At 39.7% G+C, this 23322-nt stretch overlaps 1 protein-coding gene across 4 annotated transcripts in view; it reads right to left on the bottom strand.

The window, feature by feature from the left end:
- The window catches only part of DIAPH2 (diaphanous related formin 2), a 173772-nt gene that overhangs the window by 68961 nt on the left and 81489 nt on the right, over positions 1-23322 (bottom strand). For all 4 annotated transcript variants that reach the window (XM_054641276.2, XM_077185821.1, XM_077185822.1 and 1 more), the window contains 2 exons: positions 17823-17946; positions 1902-2067 (listed from right to left, as the gene is read on the bottom strand). In XM_054641276.2, coding sequence (XP_054497251.2) covers positions 1902-2067; positions 17823-17946 — 290 coding nt within the window. The remainder of the gene's footprint in view (positions 1-1901; positions 2068-17822; positions 17947-23322) is intronic.

Here is a 23322-nt window from a genome sequence, read left to right as displayed (position 1 = left end):
TCAACAGCAGTGCTGATACAAAAGGACAATTTCAATTTATTCCACTGCTGTTTTACCAAACCCATCTCTCATTCTGCCATCTGATGAGTGGCTCACATCTGCCTAAACACTGCCTGGAACTGGAATAAACCCTTGTCCTCCAAGTACATTTATAATGGACTTTAAGATTTAATTCCTTATTCAAAAAGCTGCGTTTACACAAATGTGAGGGAAGCAGTCCCCACTGATAAAAGCGTTTACCAGATCAAAAATATCACTCCAAACAAAACAGCCTCTGCATTTCATGCAACTAGACCCCAAAAATCCCTTTTCCAGCTTCAAAAACAAGTTTGTTTTTTAGACTCAAAATTCACCTTTGAGACCATCTGCATTAAAAGAAGCCCACAGAGCAAACAAAATCTAAAACATTTAAAAACTGGGTTTTTAAATGAAAAAGAAAAAGAGGAAATTTTAAGGAAAAAAGGAAAATTTTTTAAGAGAAAAGGAAATTTTCCAATCTAGTGCTGAGGTGCATATTTCACCCAACTTCCACGGCACAATCAGCCTGAAAGGAAGTTTATGCTCATTTACAAATGCAGGCGTGACACATTTGGGGGAGGTTTTTAAATCCTCTGCCACCAACACAAACAAACACTGAGAAAGCGACAGCCTGAGAACATTACAGGTCACTTGATACAGAGTGTGAGACAGCCAGTTAAAAAATGGAAAAGAACAAACTGGCATCTTGCTGCAGGCAGCTGATTAATCATTATTTGATAAGAGCCTGATCCTTTTGGGCCTGATGTTGTATCAGGTTGCAGTTGTTCTCAAGGACAATGGAAATTTGTGTTCACTTTCAAGGTAATAAAGGACTAAAAATCTAAAAATAATATATCTTCTTCAGAAGAGTTCTAAATATTAAAGAAATATCATTATACAGTGGATCTTTAAATGCAAAGAGGAAAAACAAAAAAGAAAACCCACAACAAACCACCCTTTTTGCTGCTTTCAAATAAATTTGCAGTTGGCTCCAGGAGAATTCACCTTTCTATTTATTCTCCAGCCTTGAACTTGACTCATGTTCCAGTGGCAAAGGGGAATCCTTTGAATTTAATTCCTGTGGTACTGCAGCCACCTGGAGGATTTCACAGCCTCCAAACTGAACTGGCTCATGGCACAGGAAAGGGGAATTATTCAACAGACAGTTCCTGCTCTAGCAAGAACATGAAAGAATGGCAAACAGGGTAAAAATGAGCCATCAATAGTTATAAAATATCTGGAATTCCCCTTCACCCCATCACCAAAACCCCAGAGGAAGCTGATGGGAGCCCTTGGAGGGAGCGGGGAGGGGTCAGGAATGGGAACAGGACAAATTTAACACAGTGCTTGCTCCAGGGAATGGCTGGAGATGTTCTCTACACCAGCCTTGTCTGATTGCTCCTCAGTTCTTATCAGTGCTTATTACTTTTTCAAAGTAAATCCCACAGATTAAAGGAATTTCAACATATTTTTCCTCTGGGAAAACTCCTTGCAAGCATCAAAATGTTGCAGAAAATCTTAATTCTTTTTTGTACGTTTTTTTGCACCTAATAGGAAAAAAAAAAAAAATCCTTCACTGTGAACTTTTAATGTTTGCCCTGATCCATTAAACCTGATTCATTACATTGCTAAAATATTAAAGTTGAATTAAATTTGGGCTCAACCTTATCCACAGTTGAGTTGTCAACTTACACACTGGAGGCCAATATGTCATGACCAAAATCTAAATAATTCTGGAAACCTGCACCCAATTTCCTGCCATGGAACAAAACACAAAATTAAGCATAACAGAAAAAAAAATAGAGACACAAGGAAAGAGTTAAAACTGGGAGGAAAAAACCTGTAAGAAAAATGTCACATAACATTTTGCAGGTGTTACTCACCAAGAACAGAGTTCTGAAGTTGCTCAGATCACCAAAGAATTCCTCGATGCTTATTGCTTTGGGATCAAAGGTGAAGTATTCTCCCAAATTTTCATACAATTTTGTCATGTTGTTGTGCATGTTGGACAGTTTTTCATATTGTTCCCGGGCACTCTCAGCAAAGCTGTGAGGTTTTGTTAAGGAAAATGCCTCAAATGCAGCACAAATAAAGGAATAAAAATAAAAACCCAGCAAATAAAGGAAACAGTACACAAGGAAAGAGCTCTCAGCACAAAGACTACAACTGCAAAATGTGCCTTCAAAAATCACATTTTGAGGAATTAATATTATTAGTAATATTACTAATATTAGCATTTTATGAATTAATATTATTAATGTCTGCAAGTTCATGGCAACACTTCCATCAAATAATCCCTTTCCAAGTGGAGATTTGCCACTGACAGAGAATACAACTTCCTCTATAAAATGTTTAAATGCTGTAGGCCTTTTTATTTGAGGAGATGAACAATTTTATAAAAGGAACTCTATGGAAACACCCAGTGAAATTCAGTTTGCTGTGAGAATCTGTGGTCTCAGTGCTCCAGTGAAGCCATGTCCCCACCTCACACACATATTTTATATAGAAAATGTGCATAACCACCAATGACAAACTCACACAGCATGACATCTCATTTTCTTTGCCTTTTATCACAAAATTCTTCTCTGTGGGTTCTCTCCTGCCCGGGCACACAGTGCATGCCTCAGGCTGCCTGTATCAGCTTCACTTTTTGAGGCACAATCACAACTCAGTAATTTCAGCCAACTCACAAAAATGAAATATCCACCCACCCATCCCAGCACACTGACAAACAGCTTTGAGAAATTATTAGTGAGAAAAACACCAAGGAACAACACAAACCTTGTTGGATTTTTTTTTTTTCCTTAGGAAGTGTGGAAGCCTGGAAATGAGACTGAGATTGACTTTCATCCCAGCAGCCATCATTAAAAGTTTGACATAATGCTTTTAAACAGAAAAATGTGGTGCTTTTTCTTCCCTATGTGAAAAAAACAGATATAAATATATATATATATATATCTATAATATCTCTAGAATAGAGATATAAATTATAATTATATCAACTATATTATATGTATAACTATATATTATATATATAACTGTATTTTATTTTTATATAAAACGATATTCTTATTTTATTTTAAACTATATTTTTATTTATCTATTTTATATATATCTTTATATATTTATATATATTTTAATATATATAAATATATATTTTTATATATTTTATATATTTTATATACTATATATATTTTTGTATATTTTATATTTTATATATTTTTATATATTTATATATATTATATATATTTATATATTTATATATATTTATATATATTTTATATATTTTTTATGTATTTGTATATATATATATATATATATATATAAAAATACAATTATTTTGGAAATAGGGGAAAGGTGCAAGCTATTAAAGGAAATCTTTCTTTGCCTCAAATCAAGTGCATTTTAGTCTGCTCTTTTCTTCCGTGGGGTTGTTTGGAGCCCCAAAGTCACAAATCCCTGGGCAAAGCACACGTGCTGCAGGATGAAAGCAGCTCTGCTGAGGAGAGAATAAAGGACAGGAGAGGCTCCCAGAGCTACAGAGCCCTGCAGAGTCCATGGCTGCTCCTGCCATGGGAATCCTGGTGGTGGCCAGGGCAGAGCTCTGATCCAGCCTCTCCCCAGAGCCTCCCCTCATTTCTGCTCACACCCCACTGCTGGCATCCCGGGCTCTGCAGAGCACACAGGGGACACACCCACAGAGAAACCCTAAAAAAAAACCCAAACATTTCTTTTTGAGATCAGACCAAACCCAAAGGGGTCCTGCAGACACAGCCAGCCAAGTGCAGGGTAAAGCCTGGAAATGCAGGTGGAGGTGCTGCTCTCAGTGGTGCTGCTGAGCACCTAAAAGCTGTCCCTGCACAAAGGAAACAGAGCTGGAAACTCCTTCCATTGGAAAGGGCCAAATATCCCCCCTGGATGTGCCCCTTTGAATGGAGGGAGAGTACATAAATTAATAAATAAATAAATAAACAAAAATAAACAGTTAAAACTTGGTTCTTAAAAATATAACTGATAACTTTATCAATATCAATTTTCCCAAGCAATCCTCTCAACCAAAGCCTCAGTGGCCTAAGAGCAGAGCTGGTAGCTCCTAAAGTTCATTTAGAAACAGAAACCCACTCAGTGATGGATATTAATCTATAAAATTAAGGTTTTGAAACAATATCTGCCCAAACAGTGCCACAGCAGTGGCAACACCTAATTCTCAGTTTATTGAAAACAAGTTTAAGCTGCTTGATTAGAATTTCAAGCTTGGACTGTTGAGCTGTTCATCTCCAGATAAACCTGGTGCAGTTCAGCCTTCAGTGACATTTAACTGCACAAAAGGAAATGAAAGTTTAATGGCAAGAATACATTAAATAGGTAATAATGGCACATTACTGAATTATTGAGCACAGACTAAAAATTTTAGAAAAACAGGAATTGCCTCACAGTCAGCAGATTGCTGTAGTGAGCAGCTCACCAAAAAAAAGAAATACATATAAATGTACAGATTAATTCAGTGGATCCTTTAAAAACAATCTTACATTACGTAATACAAACCCAAAAATGACCGAAAAGTCTGAAAAAAAAAAAGAAAAATACTTGGACAATTCCAGATTTGCAGCCTATCCTTGGAGACAGAGCTCCCAGCTCTCCACTGATGCTGCACTCACGTAACAAATAACAACAGCAAGCACTAAAAAACCCCAGCAGTGCTGCTGAAAGGGGAGATTTTAAAGCACCACTCTAGAGATAGACACTGTAATTTCAACATTATTATTTTTTATCTATTTAGTACCAAACTGCAAGTGAGAAATATCTTTAACAGATGGCCTGCAAGACAAAGGGGTGGCAGCAAGACAGATGAACAGGGTGAGCCAAGGGAGAATTGAGGATTTCAGCCGTGCTTCATTCTGAAGAAGGCAGAGCTGTAAGGACAATAGTTCCCAGCCATGGAGCATGCAATATTAGCAAAGTTATGCCACACTCTGTGTGCTTCATCCCATCTTCCTACTTCTAACAAATCAGAGGTGGAAAACATCCCTGGAAATGTGGTGATTGAGGCAATGGAGTGATTGCAGGGGAGCACAGCCAGCTGTGCCAACACTGTGTCATTAAAAAATCCCTGAGGAACACGAGGTGTGTCAGCTTTGTGTAACAGCAACCCTTCATTCCAACAGATTTCCTGAAGAGAGACTGAAGCTTTGCCAAGTGCTCGTTTAAAAACTCTGAACTTGGTTTCACTCTGCCCACTCCAAACCAAACCAAAAATCCCATATTTTTTTTCCTAGCAAGTTTAAAGGTGCTTGTTCAAGTAGCAGAAAGTACTTTATTCAGAAACTTGGTTTTTCCCACATTTTCTTGCATGCCATTGCAGAGCAGGACTCTGGCTTGAGGAACCACCAGGCTGAATATCTGTTTTAATTTGTAAGAAGAGAAAGTTTGAGCCAATGGTGCCATCTTTAATGAGGGATGCACAAGAGCTCTCAGTTTCTAATCTCCCAGCTCATTCATAATAGAGCATTCTTTGAATTGAACTGTGGCAATGCAAACACAACTTGTTAGCTGAAGACAGAAATTCAGCTTTAATAGCACTAAGTCATTGCCACTGATAGCTCTATTTTCACCTGCTATCAGGATGTAAACACATGCTAACAATTTCATCACTCACCCCATCCATAATGCATCTCTGTGCCTGCACGGCAGCCAAGGCTTCTGGAGCATACACAGATAATTAGGAATCACAATTATATCCCTAATCTTTTTCCTCCTCCTGGAAGCCTTTGCTAAAACAAAACAAAACAAAAAAAAAACCTACAGAAATCTTCATTGCAATGCACTTTACCCAAATCAGAACCCAAAGAAGCCAAGAGCCATAGCAGGAGCCCAGCTTGGTCTGTGTACACAAAATCATGTGCTTCTGAAAAGCTGAAAGATTCCCCAATAAAATACCATAAAAAGCTCAGTGTGAGAATTTCGTTCTCATTACAAAGCAAATTACCTCATCATTCAGTGTCTGATAGAACAGCTCAGGGAAAGCCCAAACAAAGCAAAGCACAGTGGAGCAGGGATTCTCAGCAAGGAGGGCTCTGCCTCCCCCTTTGTGCCATTAGTACCTGAAATTATCATTAACTATCAGAATTGTGCAACACACTTGCATTCATTGGAAAAGGCCAGGATTTCAGTGGATTTTGTGTTTGTGGGAATGAAGCACAGAAAGGCCACAACCATCCAAGAACAACCCTGGCTCAACCTGCTCCTTCCCCCAAAATCTCAGAATAACAATTAATTCACAGTAATTAAGATGAAATTTCTGACTTGTGTCTAAATGGCCACAAAACTTTCATCTTGGTAAACACTAAAGAATCTGTCAGTGTTTGCTTTCTCCCAGCTCTAAGCAATCAATTCCCAACTTTGCTGCATTCAAACTTCTCTGTGATGAAAAGACAATTTCCATTGATTCCACCACATTGCTATGCACAGGAGAAAGCTTTTGTCAACATCATTTCAATATTACTTTTTTATTTATACTTCTTTTAATGAGGACAGAAAGATCACTGCTCAATTCTCTAAAAGTCCCAGAGGAGGTCTCTGGGCACAAACTGATAAACAAGGGCCTACTTTTAAAATATTCAGTCCAAGGAGCAAAACCCCACAAAACTTAAAACTTGAACTGTTTTATAGTGGGAAAGTTGGCTCCAAGATTTAGGTGGCAAATTGGGAATTTCCTGTGGTAGAAAAAGAAAACTTGAAAAATAAATAAGAGCACGTGGCTCTCCAAAGGGAACACAAAAGACAAAATTTCTAAAGCCACAGGCTAGAGAGAAGGCAAGATCTTATCTGCATTTAAAAAAAAAACAAAAAACACTCCAAAGTTAGAGCTAGGCATGAACCTAAATTAACCTGAATCACCTGTGAAAAAGAAAAAGAAAGTTGCTGAACTCAGAAATGTTTTTTCCCATTATTGTAACAGAGAAATAATTCTGAGTTCCATAGTCCCATTTTAAAGAGAGTTTTTAAAAGCTCTACAACCACTGGAACAAACCAAACCTTTCATACTGGCAAAAGCAACACTTGATCTCCACTGATGCATCACCAGAACTGTGGATTTGCCCTCATATTGCCTGACAACAAAAATCCTCTAGTTCTAAATTCTCAGTTGAGATATTCTGATTTAAAACTAATTTCAAACAGTATGAAGAGTGGCATTTGCAGATTTTTCCAAACTCAAATATCTTTTTTATTTTGTGATGGCAGAACAATTAATCACTATTCCTGCATTAATTAGAAGGAACACAGAACATGATAGCCAAGCATGGATCAGGCAGAAAATGTTGCCAGAGTAATGGATTTGTAGCATCCCTTCCCTGGAGAACAATTAGATTAAAATCTCTTTAGATGAATAAAAACAAGAAGGAAACAACAAAAATGCAGCTTGTACAAACGAAATGCTGTTGTAAAATTTGTTTTGCATCTTATACTCAAATTAGTTGTGGCTGTTTCAAATAACACAAGTGTTGACAGGCTCTAACAATGTTAAAAATCACTTTTGAGGTATTTCAGCAAAAGCCTGGTGGCCGCTCCTAGAAATATTCTATAGCTCTGGATGCCCCAATCAGGTGCCTTAAACAATAATTACAGCTTGGTGTGCCCTGGATCTTTCAGGGAAGCTGCAGCCACGTTCCCTCTCTTTGATCAGGCAGCTTTCCCCCCTTCAGCTGCTTCCATTAATGCCTGAGCTGTCACTGCAGCTGCTCTTCACAAGCTTCAATCACATCCCATGGTTACTTCAGCAAGAGAAAGTTTTTGGTAAAGGTTGGGGAAAGAAAAGAGAAATTCCCCCCCTGTATTTTTAGGTTTTCTTTAAGGCTGCCATGGCAAGAAAGCCTCAATTTCTTGTTTTGAGAAAGCTGAAAAACTGCTGATTGTATAATGTTTCAAGAGCCCAGATGTTCCAAATCAAGTAGGAAAAGGAATTTTATGTCACCTGAGGAAAAAAAAAGGCAAATTGAGAATTGTTTAGCACAAACAACTGTTGCAATGAAACGTTCACAAACTCAAGCACAGGAGGAAATGAAAGGGAAAGACTACACTAAAATGAATTTATTTTGCAGGTGCTTAGGTAAAACCACACATCAGATATGATTTGAGTAAGGTGGTTTATATCCCTTCAATCATCTTTCCTCTCCAGACGTGGCCCCACATTTTTGGGCAATTATTAAAATCAACTTACTGGGCAATGATTTGCTAGAAGCTCACCACAAACATCCTTGGCCCCAGTGACTGGGATTAACCCCAGGAAAAGTCAGGACAGCGAAGGGATCCCTCCAAATTCTCCCTCAGACAACAGGAACTTGAAGAATCCCTTAAAGAACTCTTCTGGCCAGAGAAAAAGCCAAGAGCAGACTCCCAGGCAATGGGGATCTGAAGTCCAGATTTCCTTTACTCACAGGCAGCTCTGGCTGCTCAGTGAGATCCTTCCCCTCCAGGACACTGCAGCTTTTAAAAGAAAATGTTTCTGTTTGGAAAACAGAGCTGCAGAGGGCACAAAGCAGCCCCATCAACACCAAGAGTTTTGCTAAAGCAGATTCTCAGGACACTTGGATTTTGGTATCTAAAAGCTGCAGCCCCAGACATTTATAGAGTGCACTTCCCCTTCAATTTCTGATTTTAAAATAAGCATACAATAATTAGAGAATGGATTTCTAATGGGTTATCACTCTAATAAAGCACGATCCTTTACAAAAAATATCTTTCAGTGATCTGGACAACTTGGTTTAATGTAAATTTAAGGATGAAAGCCCAGTTTCCCCCAGGCAATGATTCACAGTTGAGGAGCCATTAAATCTCTGGTACATGTACAGAAGTGGAGTTCTGTTTGTGGAGTTTCATTCTATGGAACCTTTGCAGGATTTTTCCCCTGTATGGTTTTCCATGTGCTGCAGATGGCTGTCACAGCCCTGTCCCCAGCCACCCAGCACAGGCTCTCCTTCTCCTCCCTGTCCCCAGGGCTCTCTGGATCCTCCTCAGCTCAATTCAGGGGCTGTCCCAGGGTGCAGGACAGAACAGAGCTCCCTCCTGGGGCACAGCTCCATTATATTGGGGATTCACCCAAAAACCCAACAGGGATCTCTGACCTGAAGTCAGCAATTAAATGCACAAAAGTCCATTCCACGCAATTCACAGAATATATGTTTTGCACTAAATAAAAATTAGAAAAAAATGAGACAACTGCCAGTTCTTGACTGTCCCACAGCTGCACCTCTTGCACATCATTCTGCCTCCCCTTTGTGCCATTTACCAATTTCCCCCTCATTCCCACCACCATGGGATGCAAGACACCTGTGCACTTCTGTTCACAGAATTCTTGCTGCACCCACCATGAAAGAGTCAATATAATCCTGTGTCTGCTCATATCAGGGCTTTCCTTTGTAAAAAGGAATGAAAACCTGAAGGTAGAAATAAACTGTCAAAGAAAATTGATATCGTGCTTTGCATAACACAATTTTCATTTATAATGCTCCCAAGTTCTTGTATTTTCAACTATTAACTTTATGAAAACTCTGCCTTAGTCCAGACCAGTAAAAATAGAAAGGATCATTTTCCAAAGGGATTTGTCTTTTTTTTTTTCTGACATCAAATAGTTGTAAGAGAAATGAACATTGTGCAGTAAAACATGACACATTATTAGGTGCTTTTCAAATTCAATCCAAGCAAAGATTATACCTAAATAATCCTAGAGTTATCACCTGGAACACGGTGAGCATTTTCACTTTGCTTTAAGATGGATCAAAGAGGAAAAAAAAATAAAGAAAAGAAATATTATGTGATAGGAAAGGGAGTGGAAAGCTCTTTAAAAAGCTCTGTTGAGTCTGGCAAGACAAGAGATTTAATTCTTTCTGTACAAGGGGGAAACAAGGAGAGGAAACCCCTCTAAAGAGCAACAGGAAGGTAACAAAAATGAGTCCCCACAGACCCTGAAATGCAGCTGAACTGGTGAAATTCTCCATCTGGGGAAGTTTACAAAAGCTGTTCTCAGACATGACTGAGGGCACACAAACACAAGGTTTCAGAGTCAATATTCCTATAAAACCATAGGGTTTTTAGGAAGATGAATCACTAACACCCCTCTGCCATATTTTTTGTCTCTGGGTACTTTTCCTGCCCCTGCCTGCCCTCAGGTATTTCTGAGAGGTTCCATCACCCTCCCAGCCCAGCAATCTCAGAGTGCCCTGAGTTCCTTCCTATCTGCACCCACAAAACATCAAACCACGGAATCAAGGCTCTCAAACGACGCCATCCTGCACCACAAAATAAAAACCAAATTCAAATTAATTAATTTTACTTTATGATGAACATATTGTTAATACTGCAATTCCTGCTGTGTTGACTTTCTGAATTTTTACCTCATGAAACAGAGCAGACAGTGCACAATTTATCCTGCCATAAACCACATCCTCCTAGATGCACAAACCCATTACTGTTTTTCTTCATTATAGTGGAGAAAAACCTCTCCAAAGTTTTTCCTCACACTATTAGGTTATGATTCCTAATCCACAACCCTTCCATATTTTGCTTTTTTTGCACGGGAATTATTTCCTGATTTTTTTATCTGGTAATTTAACAGATAGACTAAATTTTGTTACAGCCTTTCTCTGAAGCAGGCAGATAAAAATGGATTTCCCACCAGCCCCTGAAGACCCCGAATGCTCCCTTATCTTGCTGAACATTTTGTTACCTCTCCTCTTGCTGTGCTCACACCCCTAAGGCAGCCTGGAGTCTGAGGCTGAGCTTGTCTCAAAGCAAATCAACAATTTTCACATTACTGGTCAAGCACTGAAACACTGACTCGCTAATAGCTCCCTCTTGGCTTACACCATGTTTTGTTCATAAAAGAATGGAATATCTCACGATCAATTATGCAGGCCTGGGTAGAATTCTTTTCCCAACAATGAACATAAAGATATTAAAATACATAGATATAATAAAGGGAACAAAGCCAGGTACTGAGCAGAGCACTGCAAAAAAACCTCACATTATGATAAAAATAAACATGTGGAATCTTGCCAGATGAGACCTGACCAATTTAAAGTTTTTCAAATTCCATCTTACAGAGCAACATGCAGACTACATCAAATTAAACAATTCACATGAAACACCTCAACAGCACGTCTGCTGCTTGATGGTTTGCAATAAAAACAGACTAACAATTCTGTGGATGCTTAGTGCACCACAGAGGCAGATACGGAATTTCAGTACACCTCATGGAAAATTTCCTATTTGGAGTGATTAAACCCTCACACACACACACAGAATCACCCACATCCATCCCAGAGTCCTCACCATGGCTCATTAGAGCTGAGAAAAAGGGGCTGTAAAACAAAGCTTTGAGATGATGCTGTGGTGCTCTGGTTCGAGATAAACCCGGCGCTCCTCACAGCCCACAAGGAGCCCCTGTGATTCCAGCCTGGCTTTTAAGAGTTCCAGATTGAACAGGAGACAGCCTGCCAGCCCTTTCCACCAGGACTGCTCACATCCCTCTTAGAATTTACTCAGGATAAACAAAGCAGAGGGCAGAAAAATGCTAAAAATCCTGAATTCCTCAGCCACCTCCCAGCACAGAAATGTTCATGCTCTCCTGCCTCTCTCCTGCCTCTCAGCAGGGAAACTGGGCTTGACCAAGCAGAAGAAGATTAAAGTTGTTTTTCCACAAGGTTAAACTCATCTTTAATTGGGAAATATCTAATTCTACCAGGGTTACAGCTTAGTAACCATGCCTGCTCAAAGCACAAGAGGGAATGAAGGAAAAGCATTTCCCTTTAAATGGCCAGCGTAAAAACCTGCACAGCAATTCTGAAATTAGGTTTGTAATGGGATCATGACAAATGGATTGATTTTTTTCCCCCCACTAATTTAGAAGGATGATCATTTGAGACAATAATTAGCAACATTGCCATTTAGTGTATTAAATAACAAACCAAACAGCTGGTTTCAGCCATGACCAGAAAAGGAGAGCCATCCTATTAGAACAGCAAAATAATTTGCCTTTTTGCAGCACTATATTTTTCTAAGTTAACTTTGCCCAAAGACTCGCAGCATTCACCTGCTGCACATGCCAGCAAACACAAGGGGCAATGAGCTGCAGGTCTGGAATATTTATCTGCAGCAGAATCAGAACATTTAACCTCCCTTAACTCAATTATATCCATTGATTTTCATGACAAACATCCAGTCACACCAAACGTGACACCAGACATGCAAATATTTTAAAGCGCTTTTAGTGGGGGAATTATATTTTCTTTTTATTCCAGGGTGAAAAATCAGGTAAAGGAAAGGATTAATAAATGCCACAGAGGACATTTCTCAGTGGAAATCAAATTGAATGACAACAGTTCTATCAGAACTGTCAGTGAACAACAGGCTCTCCAAATAAATAAACCAATAAACAAATTCCAGCTTCTGGAATGTTGCTGGGCTGCTCAGGGCTGACATTTCACAATGTGTTGCTGATGTTGTTCCCTCCAACTGCAAGAGGCCCTGGCCATATTTCTGACACACTAATTATCTTATTTTTAAACTTTTACCTATAAAAAGGCAGCTCTGCACACACAGATCATTTTGTGTGCTGGGGAAACACTCCCCAAAGACTGAGTAAAGAGCTAAAGTACATTTGAGCTCAACAACATCAAATACTGGTGGCTTTTTCCCCTAAAGCTTAATAATGCCAATTGAATATAAGTAACTAAATATAGCCCAAATTGCTTGTAATCTGATTTTTAACTTGGCTGGGTCAGCTCTCCAATAGGATTCAAACTGCTGAGATGCCACGAGCTTAAACAATTAGCAATGCAAAAAAAAAAAAAAAAAAAAAAAACAGAGGAGGAAAACTCTGCTTATTCACCAATGCCCTGAATTCCCCAAAAAAGCCTCTAGTTTGGGAAAGAAAAGCAGATTATTTGTACAAACGACTGCTTCCTATCTGCTATCAGCGTGCTTTCAGCAGGGGGATTTTCTGGCAGGGCTGATGAAGGCCCTGGATGCTCTCACACTCACAAGCACCAGCAGCTCCATCAGGGGTGCCTTGGCTGCTCTGGCAGCCCCATCTGAATAGCAGGAGAGTGCTCAGAGATGAAAGGTTTTTAAATGTAACCTCTCAGAAGACGAGGCACTCTCAATTTCCTTCTCCAAAGTGCATTTTAGGGATTCTTCACTTGCATTTGGGGCAATACAAAATAATGCAAATCTGGGCCACGCAGACTGGGGCTGTCAAACAGCCCAGCAAATCACTGGGATCTCAAATCTAATACTCAAATCACACATTTTGCTGTCTTAAAGCTCCAAGAACACAGAACAGAGCATCCTAGATGCAAAATTCAACGTACACCACCCATGTGATACTTTCTACCTTGCTCATATTAACCAACTTGCATAAAACCATACAGAATAGGTGGTGCAAGGTGGATATTCTGAAGAACATTTGATTAATTTATTACCAATAAATTCAAATTGACACAAGCAAAAACCCTGGTATTCCTGGCACTTAAATAAATTCAGGCTCTGCTTCAAAAACTTCCTTGAAACTTGAACAATTTATGTACTCAAATTAATTGCAAAGCAGATGTACAGCATTATAAGCTTGCAATTATTGCTTAAAACGTTTTCCATTTAAACATAAAACTCATAAAACTGAAGATTCAACAGTAAATAAATCATTACTTTCCGGTGCTGTGCCTTCAACAGGCACTGCCAAGTCTTTTTCTTCCACTTAGTATTGTAATTTAGAAGAAAATAGTTGTTTTCTGTATGAAGCTAACAGAAAGTTAAATTATTCCCAAGTTTATTTTTTAAGAAATAATTTTTCGTACTTAAAGGCAAACAACAACAGCTCCCACAAGAGAATTATCAGCTGATTTTAATCTGAACGTTCCCAGTGCACCAAAGTCCCCAGCCTTGTCCCCAGATCATTTCTGTACAGCTGAAGTGCATCCAGAAGGGAAATGAACCCCTCATGTTTCACTGTGAGGCTGCAGTGGTTGTTAGACAGCACTGGGAGCATAAATGCACATCAAGAGAGGATCCATGCCTGTCAGGAAGGCAGCTCTTTTATTCCAGAAAAAGGATTCTCTTCTAATGAATGGTGTTCCTTACTAGAAATTAAAATTAGTTCACAAATTGCTGCTGTTCCATTTAATGATAAGATGAATGCACAGTGCTTTGAATTTTTTTTATCTGCAGTAATTTTTGCTCTTTCATTCATCATTCCCTTAATTTTGCAACTCTTAAAAAAAAAAAAAGCCTTGAATTCCTCACATGTATGCAATCAGTCAGAAAAGCCACGTGGCAGCACTGACTGCTCTGGGAGGCAAAAGATGTCAATGACTTGAGGCACATGAATGTCTCTGACTGGGGTAAATGATCAAAGCACAAAATGTGCAAAGCACAAAAGCCACACAAGGTCTCCAGTTAAGGCTCATGCAGGACACATTGGAGGAATAAATTCATGTCAGGTGTTTCATAAAACACACACAGCCAAAGTTATTCCTGTGCAGGGAGCAGGATAGCAAAAAGCAGGAACAAATATGTGCCCTTGGAAGAGCATTCCAAGCTCCTGTTTACAGCAGGAGCCAGATATATTATATATTTTTTCTAGAGGAATTAATTATTTTCTAGAGGAACAAACTTTAGTTTGAGTGTTGCAAGGGAGAAAGAAGTGATATTTATTATTCATGTATTTATAGCTCTAAATCAATATTAATGTTAACTCAGTACAACTTTCCATTTGTTCCCTCTGAAATTGCTTTTCAATTCAGTTGTTTTTAATCTTTGTTAATAACATTTCCATTTGAACTCCATGAATGTAAACACTTTTCTCAATCCCCAACTAGACACCCATGTTTTAGCATCACTGAAATCTCTGTATACACTTACAGCACACAAATATAAAATTCAGACTTCTGCACTTTGGAAAAATCTTCAATTAGAGGCACAAACACTGAAATAAAACCAGGAGTGAAAGCCAGATTTGGCACAGTCTGTAATTACTTTTCTAAACTGTTGAATCAGGCTCCCCAGTGCTGCATGCAGCAGGGCTAATTATAAAAGGAACCTCTCCCATTTAAAGCTGAATTATTTACAAATTGACCTTCAGGTAAAATGCAATTCCAGTCACGGATCAGATCATGGAAAAGTTGTTTCAGAAATCACACCTAAGTTATTTAATATAGCAAGAAATTCACAGAAGGACTATTTGAATCCCTTTATTTTCTTCAGCCACACTGCACTGAGATGAATAACTGTATGTGCTAAATAAAAACCTGATTAAACAAAGAGAAAAATTATCTTGCTTAGAAACTGAGCAAGAAAAAACCCCAAAATGAAAATGCAGGTAGAATTTCTATTCATCTTGTCAGTCACAGCACCAAAAGCTTATTTGTTAAAAAAGTTAGAAAAAACTAAAATGACTTAAATTGTTTGACAGAATTTGCTTCTCTATTTTGACTATTAATTTAATTATTACAAATTCATATTATGAATGGTATTTTTCTTGTCACTGGCCTCCTACATGAATCTCCAGGCAGTATCTATCACTCTCACATCCTCTGAAGCAAGTCTCATGCACAACTCCTGGTAAATAGCTTTGTTTATGACAGGAATGAGAAACTGTGCCTTGAATATTGTAATTGCTGCATCCCAAAACTCTACTGAGACATCTCAGATTTTCTCAAACACTCAGGGAGATGCTCAGCCTGAGATTCTGTAACTTTCCAATCTCGGGATGTGCCATCACCAACAAATCTCCAGGCAGCTGGGGAATCAAAGAAATACAGGCTGCAGACCAGGGTGTCACTTTTACACCCTCCAGAATGATTCTCCAATCTAATAAAAAGAAACGGGAGTGTAGAAAGCTTTAAGGTATTCAGTGATAAGCAGAAACAAAGTGGATCCCTCGATCCAAGGGGAGATGACTTTTGCAATAAAAGCACGGCACTTATCAGGTCATCTGTTCATTATGCAAAACACAAATGCCCAGGGGGAGGCAGCCCCTGGCTCCAGCCTTATCTCTGCTCCAAGCCCCCAGTGCTGAGAAAAGCAGGGAGGAACCAACCTGGAGAAATCTACCTGTAATCAACAAAACCCTGGAAAAATTCACTTTGAAACATTCCATAGGCTCCTCCCAACACAAAGAAGCATTTGTACTTTTTTTTTTTTTTTTACATTTTTGCATTGTCAGACAATGCGGAAATGTAAAGACAAGACAAACTTTTTCTTCTCTAAGAAATGCAGGAGATAAGCTGCAGAGAGAAAAATGTGAACCATTATCTACTTGGCTCTTTTTCCTCACCAAACCATCAGAGTGATGCTAATCGTGGCTGTAAGTAAACACACAGGCAGAAAAACAAAAATAAAACTGAACAATCGTTTCTGCAACCTGAAAAGCAGAGCTGTCAAACTTACCAAGAAAAAACAGTGGTAAAGGTGCATTTCATAAATTGGTTTGATTTATGAACAAAAGTGGGGCCAACATCACAGAATTCAGCCTCTGCTGGGGTGACAAGGCACAGAACAATTACAGGGCAATATTGGAAGATTTTCTGATGTGAATGAAGCTCGGGGAAATAATAATGAGCTTTGTTTAATAGCAGAACTGATAAAAGTGATTACCAGCAGCAAGTTCCTGAACCTGGCACACAGGACAAGGTGCAAGGGAAGATGGAAGGAATCAGAAACAATTTCCACTTAGCCAGGAGTTGTCTCCCTTGAGCTGCTCTGCAGCAGCCTTGTCAGAACCATGAAACAAATCCATCCAGAGGAGATGTTAAATATCTGCTTGTGAAATTCTGTCACTGACTCCACTCAGATGGCAAATCCTGCAAAAAACTGACTCGGCCCAGGCACAGCAGAGGGGACAAAGCTTCATGGCAGCCACCAACCAAAGGTGCTGAGCAGCTGTGGATGGATCCCAACACCAATCCCCTCCTTTTCCTTCCTCTGAAAACCCCAAACCCCCCAGTTCTGCTGCAGCAAGAAAGGAGAGAGCTCACAGGAACACCTGAGCTTCTGGCAATGCACAAAATGCCCTGGGCTTGGCCCCACACTCCAAATGCTCCCAATATTTCCACACTGAGCTGGGATTTGAGCACAATAAAAACCTGGGAATTTTTTTTTTTGTTTTGTTTTAAGAGTTTTTTCTCAGTCTTTGCTGCATTTTTGTGAGCTTCTTGTATCTTCAGCAGACCTGTTCCTTTAAAGTTTTGAACAAACTGAAAGCTGGATATACAAAAACAAGCTAGACAGACATCATATTAAAGCCCCCCTAGATTTTACTTAAAGAATCCAGTCTCTATTCTCTACAGAAATTAGAGGAAATAACACTTCAGAGTGAAAACAAACATAAATATTCCTCTAAAATGTTAAAAATGTAACTTAAAAGCATTCACAAAATTAATACTCTGCCCTTCAAAAAACACCACATCTGGAGCTAAAATAATAAATATATCAACTTTACTGCTGGTATTTTTCTAAAATTGAATAAATAACTCTTTTCAGACAAAAAACATCCCCATACTGAGCCTATGACTGCTCAGTGTAACTCCTTCCTTCAGGAAAGCTGTCTGGGCACCCCTGGAAAATCTGATTATTGATGCTTCCAGCTCTCCTCAGTTCTCTGCTTGCTTACATTCACCACGCCCCCTGATGCTTTTTCTCTGCTCTGGAAGAACTGCATGAAAAGAGAATTTAAACCTATTTTGGAGCACTGCAAGTGCCCAAGCAGAGGATGAGAATGCTCAGATCACCAGGGGCAGGTGCCAAAGGATATGCTCATCTTCTCCACAAACTTGTCGTGCTCATCCTGGCTTTTGGGGAAGTTCTCAATGTCCTTCTCCAGGCGCTGGATCTGCTGGTTCATGGAATCCAGGTTGCTCTTCAGAGTCTGGGCTGAAACTGAAGGCAAGAAAAGAGTTTATAAAATGATTCCAGGAAGGGGATCAGAAGAGGAAAAAAACAATGGCAGTATAAATAATCTGAAAGAGAAGGGTTCCATTAAGTAGATTCATATTTTTCTGAATTACAGCTCATAAAAAAATCCTTCCCTTCATAAAAATAAATTGAAAATATCTACTGTAATATACCAGATCATCATATTTAACATTGAAATGTCACCACTTAATTCTACCATTAGTTCAAATTATTCCATTTCTATTTAAATTTATGGTAAAATTTCCAATATTTCTAATATTATTATTTCTAATATTCTTTTAAATCTAATTCAAAGATTAAAAACTAACTAGAGTTCAAAGAGATTTCATCTTCTTAATGCATGTACTTGGTTAAATGAATGATCTTATTAAGGCACATTTCTGTTACAGGAATGATTTAAAGAATAGGCATGGGGGAAAAAAAATTAAATATTTTTTCTTATATTGAAGTTGCTCTGATTTCTGGAGCCCAGAGCTGTGTTAATAGCAAAGGTAGGTCTGAATAATAAAAGCTGCTGATAATCAAAAGGAAGTGAAGGACTCAGAGTACAGCACACTAATTAAAAAAAAAAAAGAGGGGACTGTAAAGAACTCCTGCTTGCTGTGTGACAAGCTATTCTAATGAAAAGCACTGTGCTGCCAGTTTGGATTAAACAGCCCCTAATTGATGCATCCTGGGAGCAAAAAATGACAGCAGCATGGTGGAGGTGAAGCAACCCCACGCCACACAGGAACCCCAGAGCTGATGGAAAGGGACAGAGCCTCAGCAGGGAAACCCCTGGTGCAGCTGGAGAATTAAAACAACCTGAACTGGAAATATTGACTTTTCTGGCATCAGCCATGAGCCCATTGGTCAGGCAGGTTTGATCCCAAAGGACAAATGGCCACGTTGCTGCTCTTCAGTCAGAGCAACCCAAGGCTCTCTGCCATCCTTTGGCTCCTCTTGCACAGCTCAAAACTCAGCGCCCTTAGGAAAAAGCAGAGAATCCCAAGACCCCTTTGCCCCAGTGCAGCCAAGAAAATCAAATTACTCCTTTTTTTATTTAAGGTGTTTTTATGATCTTTTGCTGGAAAGCAGTTTGCCCAAAAGTTCCACTAAGTATTTTCTAAAGAGCCATTTATTTTTCTATTTTCTTGTCATTAAAAAAAAAAAAAAAAAGATGCTGTGGATTCATGAGATTAAAGAGCAGAAGGAAATTGAGTCATGATGGCCTGAAAAAAAGCACATAGGAAATAAAAATCTGGTAAATAAGAGAACTGTTCCCAGAGGAAAATCAATTTTCTATTCTTTCCAAGTGAGGACTCACATCAGCTGTAACACTGATTTCACCAGCGTGTTCAAATGCATATGGCACCAACAGAGCTCTCTTTATAGCAGCCATTATCTTGATTTTATTTTCAATTTTATCCATTTTATACTGGGTACCAAAGGAACTACTAATCATGTAATCCTAGAATTATAGTGGAAGTTTTTAAAGCTTAATTCAGCTGGGGTGGGAATCTATATTGACCACAGAATCCTTGTAGCTTTTTAATTCACATTTGAGAGTTAACCTTGAAATCAACCACTAAAACACTCAGAATAACACAAATTATCAAAGCTTTTAGGTTCTGCTTGCATTAGTTTAATCGTTGGATATTATGATCAAAGCACCCATTTTTGCTCGAACTGAAGAACTTGAATTACTGCAATATTTTTATGGGCTGTCGTGGAGCTGCAGAGGGGGACAAACAGCACTGAAGGAAAATGCTGGAAGTGAAAAATAAATGAGGAGGATGCAAATGGTCATTCTGTTCATAGAATAGCAGCTGGTAAGGAAATAGGCAACATAACACAGAGTTTAACTGCAAGCAGCAATTTGAAAATATTTAAATGCACGACCACGTAGCAAGAGTAAAAGTTTATTTTTGTCTGGAATTCAAAAGTGCCAAGAAATTCAGCAAGCAATGACAAACAAGTGTTGAACTTTGTGATTGAGATGGATGGAAAGTGTTTTCACTTCTGTAAAACGAAGTTCAGAAAGGCCCAGATCAGGAACATACTGGCTTTGAAAGCAGGGAGGGACTCTATCCAAACAAGAAGCCTGCATCCTAAAGCTGTGCTTCCCATAATTAACTTCTATACTCACACTCAATTAACTAAAAAATGTTATAGAATATGCAATTATGTTCACTTTTTCCTCCCCCCCCATGCCCAGGCAAATGTACAAGTTTCTGTTCAAGTAATTTATGCAGTTGTTGTTCTGCAAGACAAATTTCAAAAGATGACAGAACAGGGAACATACATATATATAGACTATAATAAAATATCTGCATTTCCTCCCATAAACCCTTTTATTAGAGATTTACTACTTCAGTAATGTGCAAAGGAATCAACATGAATACCTTCTACTTTCAGGGAAATTCATGTAAATTTCTTCAAACTCTCGCAAGGTTTTAATTTATGAAAGCATAAATTCTCCTTGCAGCACAAAGCCATTTCCTTGAAACCATTTCAAGCTGCACACCCTGAACAGCCTGTCCCTGCACTCCCCAAAGACAGAGCCTTCTTCACCTTCCCTTTGCCCATCATGGAAAATCTGGCATTTCATGGAACTGGCCTCAAAATGGACATGAAAGGCAGCATTTGGCCTTCTGGAGCAAGGGCTCTTGCTGATAAAACCTCTCTGGAGCAGCCATTCCAACGTTATTCCACTTAATGTTGCAGCAAGAGAGAACAACCAACTACATCCAATACATAAATAACTGATGCCAAAGCAGGAACATGAGGCAAGTACAGAAAATGAGGAAAACATGAAGAAAAAATACCCCAGCAGCAAAAGTCACCAGCAAAAATACTCTGTGTGTAAGCCCCAAACACTCAATGGTGAGCAGACCCCAAAAAAAGGGAAGCAATCTAAAGGATGCCTGGCCATTGATTTCCTTGTATTAGCAAGGATAAAAAGTTGGTTGTTTTCATTTCCAAATGAAAAGAAATCAGCAGCAGTAAGAACCACCTCACCCACCCCCACAGGACAGTCAGGACTCCCACCCAGGGAAAAGCAGCATCCAAGAAATGGGAAAACTGGAGAATTCCAAAGTCAGACTGATTTGCTGACACAGGGAACAGTGAGGACAGAGGAGAAATGAGCTCAGGAAGGAATGATGTGGATTCTTGGACAGCAGGTTCAGAAAGAAGTCAAAAGTAAGAGCAGGGATGGAATTTTTGAAGTCTCTGAACATGTGCAGATGGAGGGGAAACAGCCTGGAGGAACTGCAGGGCTCTCCCCAGCCAGCCTGTCTAAAAACCCACACAAACCCCAAAACCCATATATGGATCAATCCTCAAGGCCAAAGAGAGGAAAAAAGCAGCAAAATTTCTCAGTTTGTGCCAAATTGTGTCAGTCTGGGTCTCAGTTTAGCCCTAAGAAAAGGTTGGCTTGCAGACAGCACCTGCAGCTCGAAGGTGGAAAGAAATGCAGGACCTTGAATGTGTGGACCTCAGACCCTGGAGATAAAAGGATTTATGAGACAAAGAAAAAAGCCAAGAGCAGAAGTTAAACCTGTGTTTCAACTCCCTGCAGAGTCCCTGTAACATGCAGAGCACACAGAACAAGGCAAAGGATGTGTGACAATGCCTTGTCCAGATGATTCCTGTCAGGGGCAGAGCAATACAAGCACTCACATCCATCAAACCAATATTGTCTCTGCACAAATACTGAGTGCAGCTCACTTAATCATGCATCATTAAATCTTGGACTGATTAAGAGATTATTTTGCATATTATTATTTAATTATAGTAGAAAATCACAGCCACTGCAGAGATGGCACAATATTATTCTGACATGGAAGGCAATAATTTCCTTCACCTTGTTATTTTCCTTATATTAATTGCTCCTCTGGAAAAAACCCCTCCAACCAATCCTATGCACTTATTGTGGAGAAAGCATTGCACAGTCTGCACGCTAAGGAAGGCTTAGTGAGTGTCTGCTGGAGCAGCTCAGGCCCAGCAAAGTGCTCCCAGCAGTTAATCTCATGTTGATGGGGAGCACGAGCTGGTCCCTGCAGCCAAGCTAAGCATTTTGTATTTACATTAATACAGCAACAGGAGCAAAGGTCAGACTAATCCCTTCTAAAATAAGATGGCATCAGACTGAGAGTCCTCCCCACAACAAGGGGTGAAATGATACATTTTGATTAGGTGCAGTGCATCTTGCATGAGAAATTTAAATGGTGTCTGATCATGATGCAGAGCTGGGATGGCCATGTCCACAGCTGGAAAACACTCTGAAGTGAAAGCCAACATCAATTACTTCAGTAAGCAAAGGCAGGTCTGTACCAAGCAAATTAACTGGTGGATTTTTAAGTCTAGACAGCATTTGCACCATAACTACATTGTAAGCATACTAATGACTATTTATTTCTTATTGCCTGAGGGCAGATGGAAAGAGACTTTCACAAAGGAAAGAGAGGCAGTTTGGAGGGAAATGGGTGAGCAAGTTCATAATCTGCAGGAATTACAAGCATTGATTACTCAATTCATACCAAGCAAGTTTCTGTTTGTTAGGACAATAAATGTTTAAACACCTCAGAGTCAAAGGGGAAGAACAGCTCCCACCTCACCCAGGCAGAGGAGCTGCCATCCTCCTCTTCCAAAATCTGGGAAAGCTTTCTGACACAGAGTCCTGGTGCTTAACAACCAACCCACCCTGCAGAACAGACTTGCTCCCTGGCACAATCTTCCCTGCACTTCTGCAGCTTTAGGAGCAGGTCTGCCCAAATGGAGATGGGGTTTTTTGTATCCTATTACTGGGATTTGATCTGAGGAAGCCCCAAAGCAGAATTTTTAACAGACAGATTTCACTCATTGGCACTTCTGATTTGCAGGCTGAGGTTTCCCTGCCCAGCAGAGGCTCTGCCTGCTCCCAGCCCTGCAGGGGAAGGGGCAGAAGGCAGGGGCACAGCAGCGCTCACCTGTCCAGGCTGTGTTCTAACCTTTCCAGGCTGTGCTCACCTGCCCAGGCTGTGTTCCAACCTTTCCAGGCTGTGTTCCAACCTCTCCAAGCTGTGCTCACCTGCCCAGGCTGTGTTCCAACCTTTCCAGGCTGTGCTCCACCTTGTCACCTTTCCAGCCTCTGCTCCACCTTTCCAACCTGTTTTCCACCTTTCCAGCCTCCTCTGCTCCACCTGTCCAGCCTCTGCTCCACCTTTCCACCTTTCCAGCCCCTGCTCCACCTTTCCAGCCTCCTCTGCTCCACCTGTCCAGGATGCTACAGGAGCTTCCCTGCCCTGGCCAGGCAGACCCAGCAGCTGTGCTCTGCTGTCCCTGTCCTGCCCACCTGCAGGAGAGCTGAACACAATT

The sequence above is a fragment of the Agelaius phoeniceus genome, chromosome 14 (genome assembly GCF_051311805.1).
Source record: "Agelaius phoeniceus isolate bAgePho1 chromosome 14, bAgePho1.hap1, whole genome shotgun sequence".
NCBI lineage: Eukaryota > Metazoa > Chordata > Aves > Passeriformes > Icteridae > Agelaius > Agelaius phoeniceus.
The sequence above is the reverse complement of the archived record's forward strand: the minus strand, read 5'-3'. Positions and strand labels throughout refer to the sequence as shown.